The 12,500-nt window shown below is 38.6% G+C and overlaps 1 protein-coding gene across 13 annotated transcripts in view; it reads left to right on the forward strand.

Annotated features, from left to right (window-relative positions):
- LOC135219691 (NAD(+) hydrolase sarm1-like) overlaps positions 1 to 12,500 on the forward strand; it is a 703,407-nt gene that overhangs the window by 620,285 nt on the left and 70,622 nt on the right. The window contains exon 1 of one of the 13 annotated variants that reach the window (XM_064256664.1): positions 857 to 1,295. The exons of the other annotated variants lie outside the window; for them this stretch is intronic. Coding sequence (XP_064112734.1) covers positions 1,245 to 1,295 — 51 coding nt within the window. The 5' untranslated portion in view covers positions 857 to 1,244. Of the gene's footprint in view, positions 1 to 856; positions 1,296 to 12,500 lie in introns of those variants that run through there. 13 annotated transcript variants of the gene reach the window in all.

Here is a 12,500-nt window from a genome sequence, read left to right on the forward strand (position 1 = left end):
AGAGAGAGAGAGAGAGAGAGAGAGCTATGAGGCATAAGAAAAAAAAAAGTCAGGAGTACGGGTGATATTTTGCGGTTGCGTGTCATGAGTTTTCGTGTTTCCCAAAGAGTAAGACAGACGAGAGAGAGAGAGAGAGAGAGAGAGAGAGAGAGAGAGAGAGAGAGCAAAGCGAAGTGAGAGAGAGAGAGAGTTTAGTTCGTCAGTCACGTTCTTCTGCTTCTTGCATAGAGGTGATGGAGGCTGACTGCGAAATGCTTCCTCCACTACGACTGCCTCCGCCTTCGTTGCCGCACCGTCAGGAGGAGGAGGGGGAGGAGGAGGCGGAGGCAGAGGAAGTTTCGGTGCTCGTGGTTTTGAAATGCCAGCTCTGTCCAGCGTGTGTGTGTGTGTGTGTGTTTGTGTGTAAGAGAGAGAGAGTGAGAGGGAGAGAGAAAGAGCGCTCTGGATGATATTGATCAATTTGTAAGCTGGTGTGCCCCTTAGTTATAAGTTTTAGTTTAGGTGCTCAGTGGTTACAGCGTTGCACTTCTTCTTCACTGGAAACCACGACGCCACAGTGTAACAGATTCGCTTTGATTCTTGCCTGATATCTGAACACCCTAAGTGAATTTGTGTCATTGTAATGGTTCTTTGCTGCGTTTATATCATTGTGATTGTGACTGCTGGGTAAACTTTAGCAAAAAAATACAATGTGCCCGGGAGGGAGCTTGGTCTCTTTCGTCCGGGGGCGGTGCTTATAATGCCGAATCAAAGGACCAGATCAATCGTGACGTGTGATGTGATTTTCAGTGCTGTGAATATATGTCTCACCCTTTTTTATTTTTTATTTTTCAGTGTTTTGTGCTTCTTATCATTATTTCGGCTTGTTTTGTTTTTTCACTGTGTTGCTTTACAACGAACGCTTATTCTGCAATTATTTTGAAATTGGAGACAAATTGTGTTTAGCGGTTGTGCAGTTTACGAATCCTGAAAAGTCAGATGGCCACAGATGCGTCAGAAGTGTTGACGAGATCTCGTGAGGTCGTCATGATGAGCATCACCATCATCACCATCTTCAACAACAGCAGCATCTTTTGGAAACTTTCACTCCTAAGCTGAAGACTTTGGGGGTAAACCTCGGGCACCTTGGGGAACCCCTCTCGATATACAGGGGATTCCTTGATAATTACGCAATTCCTTCAGCAGTTATTCCCTCATAGACACCTGCTATTTGCCTCTGGTGGCCCTTCTTCGATTAACAGAAAATGAGTTGGTGGAACGGCTACAAGAGAAATTCACCTTTGTACAAACCTAAGGTAATTCAGTGAGGAAAACAGTCACTCCCTTCGGCTCGATCATCCTTTTCCTAAAATGTTTAATTGCATTGCGAAGAGATCCATTTGCACCGGATTTAAACAGCTTAGATGTAGAATGTATTGCATGGCTCACAGTAAACTCACCTGATAAATGACTCACGTTATATGCACCTTGCATCATGTAGCGAAAGAAATCTGCACGCACGTTTTACATTTAGCATTATTTGTTTTACACGAAGAAGTCGTGCTCATGGCAATAAGGCTCACTTTTTTTAATGCTAGCTCAGAACTCTAGGAAAAAGAAGAAGAAGAAGCCTGGGGCTTAATCACTAGGAAAATAGCAGACCTGATTTCTTGAAGGAAATAAAAGGTTTAAATAAGATTGCAGAAAATAGAAGTGAAAGGAGTTTCCAAAACTTCGTAGTAATGGGGAGATGAAGTCTAGAAAGAGGACTGATTCGCGGTAAATAGTTCAATCACGAATCTGGACGGATTTCAACAACAGACTTGGTGTCTGTTCGTTCTATTGATCTTGTGATTCGGGGCCTTCCAGCCTTGGGACTCGGACAGAGCGAGTTCCTTCTGGATTATTTAGTACATCTGTGAACTTTACTGAAGGAAGACAGAGCTGACGTAGTTTATAGTGGTTATTAGAGGGTAGACGATTTTAAATGGCACAACAGTTGCGCGCTCACTTTAACGTATATTTAATTGATATTGGTAAGACCAAGGTTAGAGGTGTGCTTTGATTTAATCTTGCTTCTCCGTTTGGTTAATGTTGCTGTTCAGCGTTTGATCATTTCTTATTTGCTTCGTATTGCTGGGATCTTTGCTACTTCATTGTGTTCATATTTGTCGTCTACGTAACACCTTGAAATGATAGTAATATTATTTTGTAAGCATAATACCTCGTTACAAGGCATCTCACTATATTATATTTTGTAAGTACAAATTAACACAGTGACATATTTTGGTTTCGATTTTGTAAGAATAAAGTAAAAGTTCAAGGATAACTATTTTGTTGCCTAGTTGCTGCAACATTGCACGATTACTCCTGAATTAGTTGTAAGATTGCATAATTACTCTTAAATGCAGCTGGGTTATGTAGCAAATGTTATTACAGTAATTTAGGTGTGGCCGAATCACTGAAATGAACTCATGAGTCATCAGTGTTGTTGAGTTATAGAAGAAATGATGGAGATGAACATAACTTATTTATGTAAGAGATTGAACTTCTAAATAAAATTACGTAGAGTTTCAGTCTGTGCTTTAGTTTTCTTGTTCATAATTTCGAGAATTTTAAAAGCAAAAGGAATAATGCTAAATTTGCATGTAATATAACACGATGAAGAATGAAGGCATACTTCATAACGCCAAATTTTAATAGACCTGTTCAACAACATATCTTGATGAGGCAGACATGCTGGCAATAAAACAGTAGGAAAAGCAGTTTCCAGGATCTGGGCTCTCTCTCTCTCTCCTCTCTCTCTCTCTCTCTCTCTCTCTCTCTCATACACGATTTGTAAACAAATCGAATCATTCTTTGCTGTGGTGAAATTTGCTTAGAAACCATCTGAGATGACTCATGCACATGCGCTTGTGATTTACTCCAAACATTGTTATTCATGTGAAGGTGAGTAACAGCATGGACCGCGTGTCCTTCGGTAGCGTGACATTTTGGCCCTATGGAGCACGAACACAAATCGTTGATCATTGATCCAGTTGGAAATCAAAATTCGACGTGTACGTCTCTCTCTCTCTCTCTCTCTCTCTCTCTCTCTCTCTCTCTCTCTCTTCCCGTATTTCTTGGTCAAACGACGTCACAGAAGACCTAGATACGTTGTTTGTATCATGATTCACGTTAGCGAGTCTTATCATCCATCGATTGGGGCTATTTAAAGTTCTGGGAAATACTCTCATGCACCACATTTTTGTTTTTTTTGTTTTTGACGTTCATAGTTCTATCTAAGAATAGAGTTCGAAATGATGATTCATTTCTCTCTCTCTCTCTCTCTCTCTCTCTCTCTTATGTATGGGTGTGTTTATGCTTTGGTTTTGAGCATGTCCTTGGACATTATTTACCGTCGATTTGCTTGTCATGTCACTGCGGGAGTTAAAAAGGAAGCCTCGCGAACCCGTTGAAGATGACATAGCAACACTTCCCTCACTTCAACTCGTTTGAGAGAGAGAGAGAGAGAGAGAGAGAGAGAGTGATGGTGGCATTGTGTATATCCTTGATTTTGTTTATTTACATTTGCATGGAAAATGCCATTGTGCACTGTATTTGGGAAGACACAAATAGCAACACTTTAAGAGAGAGAGAGAGAGAGAGAGAGAGAGAGAGAGAGAGAGTTGGCACGGTGTATTTCACTGCGAGTGGAATGTAAGTCATATTAATAATACTGTATCTGTTGACCCCCTGTAGGGAAAAGCACCTTCCATAATGCAGAGCCTGTATTCAGGGAAGGACTTAGGTCTTGGGTGGTGTGTTAGAGTCCCCTGATCAGAGCCTTGTGCTGAGGCATGATGCCGTTGGCCCATACAGACCTCGCCGAGTGAATCTGGCCCGTTGATCAGGATGTCTGGCTTCTTGCTTTTCTTGTTGCTATGGTGAAACTGGAGAGGCCATGTTGACGTTGTTGGAGTTTTTGTCGGTGTCGAAGATGCTCTCCTTTTTCAATGTGGCCTGTGACAATACAAGATGGCGATCTCAACTGATGCGATCGTCGATTGACTTTGATCAATCAACGCTGTAAACAAAGGGTCTTTATTTTATTTCCAGTTGGAGATTGTTGAAAACTCAAAGTTAGGTGACTCTTGATGACTGTTAAACACTTAGAGAAAGCTTTAATTACAATTGTACTTTTCGTTGAATGATAGGACTACTTTCTTCTGCTATGTGATTATTGTATGAAAAGAACAGAGAATATACTGTGCGTCATACCCAAGGATTACGCACATTGTTTTTGTTCCGTTATTTCGTTGCAATCTGTTGCTTGCTTGCATTGGTTCTAATACCCTAAGTTATTTGCTTAAATACATTTAGTTCTCAGTCAGTAAGAGCTCGTTATGCAGTGAAATATTCCTATGTGCGTGTATTGTTAAGTGCGATAATCATGGTCATTTTCTTTATTTTCAAAATCTTGCATGAATGCATTATGAAGCAGCAGTGCTTCGAGCTGACTGAATTACTGTTATTCATATTTCCCGGAACAGGCTCATAATACGTTAATAAACATTGAGCTCCATTGTATGTGTGTGCTTATGTGCGTAAGATGACGAGAGAGAGAGAGAGAGAGAGAGAGAGAGAGAGAGAGAGAGAGAGAGAGAGAGAGAGAGAAATTGTTCCTTAAGATTCTATTTGCAGTTAATGCGAACGACCCCTCACGCGATAGCCCGATTAACTTGAATATTCTATCCTGTGGGTCATGTCGACCAGTTCCTCATCATAACACTTGGCAGTTCTTCAAGCTCATTGACCGCGTAATTGCATAATTATTTGTATAATTAACTCTTTGCATCCGTCGTGTTATAATTGTGAATAATTGTTGTCTAGTTAAATCAGGGTTGAATTGGTCACTAGATCATTTAAGTCTCAAAGTTGCACGCGAGGGACCTGTGTAATATTCGTTGCCAGATGTGCAACAAATGCAGCTTCATAATTATAGTGTGCGTTCCCTGTGATATGAGTGTTTTGTGTCCCTAAATGTATCAGCGCTGATGACGATGATGATGAAATAGATTATACGTGTTTTGTATACTAAAATCGCCTGAATACTTCCGTTTTAATTCATTACCAATTCCAACAGTGCAGTGATTTTAACAATAAGTGTTTTGTGTTGGTGTGGAAAATATTCAATATGCCGCTGCTTGGATTCTGTAGTGAATAGGGTAGTGATATTGTCTGGTATTCTCTAGACCGTTACCTACATGGACACAGACACACACATGCAAATACACACACGCACACACACACACACACATATATATTATATATATAATATATATATTATATATATATATATATATATATATATATATATATTTATATATATATATATTACTATGTATATGCATGTGTCCATATAGTGAGCCATATATCATTGCTGATATAAAACTTATATATCTTTTTAAAATGCAACCTTATGCCAATCATCGATTATGAAGCATGACTAACACACTAGTCACGAAGGAATCACATTTTTCTGTGTTTTTCCCCAAGGTCGAATACGTGGCATGCTAAATTAAGAAAAAAAAAAAAATAGACAAAATAATGGTGAATGAGTAATATTGGGTACATAGTGTAGGGAGGAAGGGGGTTTCAATCTCCCCCCCACCCCCCCACTCAACACCAATCTAACCTTCGCCCACGAACCCATGGTTCGTGACTGTCATGCAGCCATTATTTTAATGGTCAGTGATGAGGTGGGTGGACAATACTGTGTCGTAAAAAAATCGGGGCAACGGAAGGTGATAAATATGGAAATACTGAGAGAGTAATAATGCCAGGAATTCTAGTTAGAATTGAAGAATACGGGATTATATTTACTGAAAGGGATTTGATTGGCCACACTTGCAATTGAAAGGAGATAGTACTTAATATAGAAAAGTAAAGAAATATCCAGTCCTAGTGAAAGGATCACTGGAGAAAAAGAGAATATATCAGGGTAGGTGTACATGTATATAATATTGTAACAAGGTATATTGCTGGTCTGTATTTTATGTTCTATCTCCTGTTTGTATGTAATTTTTTTGTTTATATATATATATATATATATATATACTATATATATATATATATATATATATATATAATCTTTTAATATATTATATATATATGTTTATATATATATATATATATATATATATGTGTGTGTGTGTGTGTGTGTGTGTGTGTTTATATATAAATATATATATATATATATATATATATATATATTAACGTTTCAGAAAAAAACAGGAAGGGGAGATTTAATAATTTTCAGAAAAGGCTTCCAGAGTGGAAGGATCTATGTTAAAAACTTCTTAACTGAAAGTTCCAACTGAGTGTATCGTTAAACCCATAACTTTCATTCTTAGACCAACAAATATGTATCCAATGCATATTGTCTAGTAGCCTATAAATTTTGCCCACTGCCTAATACACGTACACATGAATTTACACAATGCACATTCACAGGCAAGGAGACACGTTCGCTCAGATTTTAATTCGTGAATTTGCTCGCTGCCTAATACAAACAGGAATTTGCTTATAGGAAATAAACACGCAAGGAGACCTGTACTTGGAAATCGTAATTCAATAATAGTGAGAATGGTTGTGCAACGTTAGGATTCTTTCTTCATAAATTTAAGTTGCCCTTGTTTTACCTTTGTATTTTGGAATATATACCGACGTCCAGTTGCAAGTTTTATAATAACAAAAAATAAACAAATGAGTAACAGCAGGCAAATGCAAATTCTGGTATTGTTTTAATTGTTAATTATGACATTCATTTAAATTATTTGCATCAACTAACTTGGTAGCTGAATATCGACCTTCTTCAACTCCCGAGAGAACTGCATTAAACAACAACATTAAGATTTGAAAATTGAAGAGAAAAGGTTTTGGTTGAATTTCCAAAGAAGAGGAAAAGGGAAACTGCCATGGTAACGAGGTCAGGAATTTCCCGAACGGGTCGTTTACCCTTCGTTTCGGGTTCTCCCATGAGTTGGCCACCAGAGAGCCATGACAATTACTGGTAGGGGTCAGGGGCAGGACTCGATGGGGCGGGGTGGGGCGAGAAGAGAGGAGGAGAGAGGAGTGTTAGTAATGACCAAGGAAAGTGAGGCCTTCTGCTGCCCTACTGCGTAAGTTGGCTATGGGAGGGAGGGGCGGGGCGGGGTGGGGTGTGAGCGTTGTGGGCCGTTGGTTGAGGTAGGTATGGGATTCTTGGGAGAGGTCTTTTGCAGTGGACTCTTCTTTTTATAGGAAGTTTGGGGAGCCACGCCCAGTTCTCTCTCTCTCTCTCTCTCTCTCTCTCGCTTCCAGAGGCTGAAGACTTTGAAGCCAGTTTGGTCCTTCCTGAGTTGGTATGGATCGCTTCTCTCTCTCTCTCTCTCTCTCTCTCTCTCTCTCTTGCACCATCATTTAGAGTGTGGAGGGAGGCCCGTTGGCGCATGCTCCTTGAGAGACCTCAATCCGTCCATGCGCCTATACTGTTTATGCTCTGGGAGCATGTAGTGCTCTCAAGTTGTAGTTTTGTCCAGTTGGTGTGGTGGGGCGTGGGGGAGATCGCTGGAGGGTGGTTTTGTAGTGTTGGACCAAGGGGGGCTTTTGGTGGGGATTTTGGCGTTTTTATAAGTGTTTATGAAAGTGAAGGTATTATTTTTTTTTAAAGAAAAATCATCGTCTTTTGGTTTATGAAAATCTTTATATCGCCTCTGGACTTTTTGTTTGGTTGTGTAAGTTCCAGTGAGACTGGGTTTTCGTCTATCGTTGAGAATGTGCAAATTTTGTTATATTTATTAATTATTATATTCGATATAGTGCAGTATATTTTATGTATTCTATAAGTGTGTGCGTGCGTGCATGCGTGTGTGTGCAACTAACTCGTATCTTTAAATTCTGTAACTGCAGTACATAATTTATAAACAAACACATGCATTCTTGCGGGTATCAACATGTGCGTGTTTACATGCGTGTACACGTAGATGCCCCCGACCCCGATTCTCCAGATGAGAGAGAGAGAGAGAGAGAGAGAGAGAGAGAGATACAGTATTAAGAAGAAAAGTTGTGATGGCGTCTGTTGTTGACTCAATGGGCGTGCCGGGCTTCTAGCCTTAGAAATATGACCTGGTGTCGTTGATTAAATCAAGAAAGAGTAGGTCTCGGCAGCTGGTGACGACGAGCTGCCACTGAGTAATATCTGGGCAAATATTGATCAGGCAGAGAGAGGAAAAAATTGCATGAGTGACCTTAGAAGAGCTGTGTTACAACCTAGTTTTATAAGTATAGGACTCGGGGAAACAGACAATGCCTGGATGCGAATGTGGGATGAACGCGTCTTCTTACTCTGTTGTTCACAATCTCCATGCATAATTGTTATGTGAATACTTTGATTCTGACGTTATAACTTGGCTTATTTTTACTATAAGATGTCAATTTTTGGACATAAGTATATACTCGTAGTAGGTGCTTTCTCATTTTGTATTATATATATATATATATATATATATATATATATAATATATATATATATATATGTCACTATTTTTTCTTTATCCTATTTTGCTGTTAAGTATATATATATATATATATATATATATATATATATATATATATCTAGATATATATATATATATACATGGCCCTCATTTTTTATCCGTCTGTGTTAGTGATTTCAGTCTCACCTGGGTATCTCACCTGGCTGATTCTCGCGCATCGAGGAAGCCACCGCCGTCCTCATCATGTAACTTGTGGATAATTCTCGTTCATTCCGCAAGTGTTGCTTAACGAGAAAGAAACGAAGTTCCAGGAGAATGTTTATGTCACAGTTGTAGGAAAGGGAGTTGCAAGGGCGGAGTCCTGTCTCGGTATGCTTACGGTTAAGGTAGTTTGTCGGGGGGTTTTAGGGATGTTGGAACTGAATACAGGTGTGTCTCTAATGGGTTGGGAGAGTTGGGTGGGGTTACGGATACTGAACCGACTGGTTAATTTGAATTTTTCGTTTATTCATTAATCTATTGTGTCAGTTGAGTTTACGGTAGAACCGCCAGTCTCTCTCTCTCTCTCTCTCTCTCTCTCTCTCTCTCTCTCTCTCTCTCTCTCTCTCTCATTTTTGCTCGCTGCAGAGTTTGATGATGTTTGCTTGTTGGAGCTGATAAGTTTTATGACTGAATAAATATATCAGCCAACTTGATTGAATCTGTTGCTTTTATGGTGGTTCATTAAGAATACGTTTGCGTTTATAAATATAATAATAATAGTAGTGCACAGTACCAGATATTCCAAGTTAATGCAATTACCCAGGGTCGTCGAGTTATTCTCCTATTGGCAATTTCGATTTTCCGTCACGTGCGCCCCTTCTATCGACTGCACCGTCGACCCAGTAATACTATGTCGTGTAATGCAGTGTCAACGCTTTGGCTCAATATATGCTTCAAGATCAGTATTATCGGTTTTTTGTACTTTGGAAGAATTGTTTTCTGTTTTACTCTAAGGAATTTTTTTCCTGAAAATCACATTTTATTCAATTGAGAACCATCCTTGGATTATACGCAAACACACACACGCACATACAAACAGTGATACAAATACACACACACACATGAACATCAAGAAATATAAGTGTGTAGATATATGTATATACGTATATATATGTGTGTGTGTTAGCATATATATATATATATATATATATATATATATATATATATATATATATATGTATGTATGTATGTATGTATGTATGTGCATGTAAATGTACATGCACATGCATACTTACATAAAAAAATGAAATTCCTTAGTTTTTCCAGGTAAAGTCCGTTAAACAATTGGACATTATGTTGACGATGGAGACAAGTCACGCACACATACGTGTACATAGAATGTGGACTCGTGCACGTGAACAGATATGAAATTTCGTCCACACGCACGTTTACACCTGGAACCTCATTGTCTATGCGATTGCTGGAACGTGTAATAGAGAATGCAAGTCAGTCAGGCATGTTGTTATTGTGGCTAAACCTGTTTTCTCTCGACCTTGTCGATGGTACCTAAAGACGGGAAGAAGAAGAAGAAATGGGGAATGAAGGACTTGACTGTTGATGTTATTGTTATTTTATATTTGCTTTCTTGCCTATGAAGAAACTTTGTCAAAGCACTTCCTTGTCTTCTCATTCTCATTGTCTACTGATTATGGTATATTATTGTCTTCCATATTTAGTTTTTGTCGCATCGGCTGTTCTTGTTGACTTGGCACTTCCTGGCCTCTTCTCCAGTTTGGTGTTTTCTGATTATGTGTTCATGTCTTCTATTTTAGTCTTTATTCGGCTTTCACTGTTTTCGTCTTCTAGTCTCTGTAATTTTTACTTTTCAGTCGGTTCTCTGTTCCCATTGAATAAATCATAAAAAGAAATTTCCATATCCCTGTCTCAGTCACATACCTTCCTCTTCTTTAATATTTTTTAGAAGGTTTATTTTGTCTTTTCCTACTGAATGCTTATTAAAAGCAAGCAATTTGCGGAACCATGAAATGCCCTTTGCTAAAGATATTGACACACTTCCAAACCTTGGACAAGACATTTTATATAATTTATATTACAAGTAATTACGCGAATGTTTTCTTTTAATGATGGAAATTCAGCGATTTAGATATTAAACGTTGTTTCAGGGCTATTTACTCATATTATTAAGGAGCATCAAAAGTTTTGTCCAATATAAATCGTCCATTTTACAAATTACTGCTGTTATAACGTATTGATTACCGAACAAAATTACAGTGTTGTTTACTATGTAAATTAACGTTCTCTCTCTCTCTCTCTCTCTCTTCTCTCTCTCTCTCTCTCTCTCGCTATATATAATATATATATGTATGTATGTATGTATGTATGTATGTATGTATGTATGTATGTATCCCTGCCCTTATACTTCATGAATCTTATCGCTAGTTAGAGCCGAGGTTACTCGCCGACAGTCACGGCATGTTAATGTTTTGGGCAGGCTGGCCCATGCCAAACAGGTATGAAATGCATGCCGTCTGCTTGGGTCCAAGCACAGGCAGACAGACAGAAAGATAGACATAATATCTGGCACGGATCCAAGGAGAGTACGATCTCGGTTTGCTTGCTTTCTTCGTCGCCTCACTTGACTTCATTCTCTGTTTGTCTTCCTCGTCGTTGTGCTTTCTTTCGTTTGGTTATTACGTATTTAATCCCACATTTTGCTGTCTAGTTTTTCAGAGCAAAAACATAACTTGCAGATCTTGCAACGGGAAATCCACTGGTCCATAGAATGAATCAAGCAATTCTGCAAATTCTTTATTTTTCCTTTAATTTCCATTTATAAATTAGAAAGGAAAGTGCGGGCTCCTTAGAGGAGATAAATTGCTTCTGCCGTGCTTAGATGCACACAGGGCTGACCTTATTTGAAGTGAAGGTTTAGGTGTAATTGGGCAATAAATTTAGATCTTCAAGAGGGCTAGGGGAGCGGTGTTGTTAGTTTACTGGGAAAATGGACAAAATGTCATGAAAATGACTGAATTTACAGATATTTTTATGATTTTTTTTCAACTCTCTCTCTCTCTCTCTCTCTCTCTCTCCATTCCTTTCTCAGAATCCTGTTCCCTTTTGGTTCGCATCTCCCTTAGACTGGTTTTCACTCTAGTTGTCTGTGCCCGTAAAGGATCGAGCTGCGATGTCAATAGGTCATACCAATCCATAAGGCGAAGTCACAGAAAAATTGTTCGTGTGGGAAGTTTCCAATTTGTGAGGACAGGATTGGTCAGTAAGGTTGAATTTGCTTCAGCAAAGAAGCAGAAATAAGGGGTTGTTGCTCGTTTTTTATTTGATTTATACTATGAATATTATTTTAGAATCAATTTTGTTACTGTATGTAGTTTGTGTATGAATGATGATTTTTATGGTCATTAAATAGACTGATGAATTTAGTGCCGAGTGCAACGTGAATATCGCATACGTACGATTTTCTTCTTGAACTTGTTTCTGGAGTCAAGAACGGAAATATGGAAACATTAACCAGGACCTTTCCAGTTTCAGTTATTGATATATAAGTAACTTCACTACAGTATTGTTCGTTTATTGTTTACGTGGTGCTTAATTTAGACTACAGAGACATTTGCATGAAACCTTGGGAAAGATTCTTTTAAATTTTAATGAGATTTTAAAGGCCACTAGATGCTTCCTTACTTCAGAGATGCTGCTATTCGAATAATAAGGAAGGTAAGCATTTTCACTTCACTGTAAGACGCAGTTTCATTAATAGCAACCGTTTTCTATAATCTCTCTCGCTTTAAATTGCACTCCTTGAAATGCAATGTCGTTGATCCAATTCACTTGCAAATGATACCACTCTCTCTCTCTCTCTATCTGGGTGTGTGTTTGTCATTAATTGAATTCGCTTCATATAGTTCTCACACTTTAAAATGCACATGTTAAAATGCTAACCGCCCCCACCCTCTCTCTCTCTCTCTCTCTCTCTCTCTCTCTCTC

Source organism: Macrobrachium nipponense, chromosome 1 (assembly GCF_015104395.2).
Source record: "Macrobrachium nipponense isolate FS-2020 chromosome 1, ASM1510439v2, whole genome shotgun sequence".
NCBI lineage: Eukaryota > Metazoa > Arthropoda > Malacostraca > Decapoda > Palaemonidae > Macrobrachium > Macrobrachium nipponense.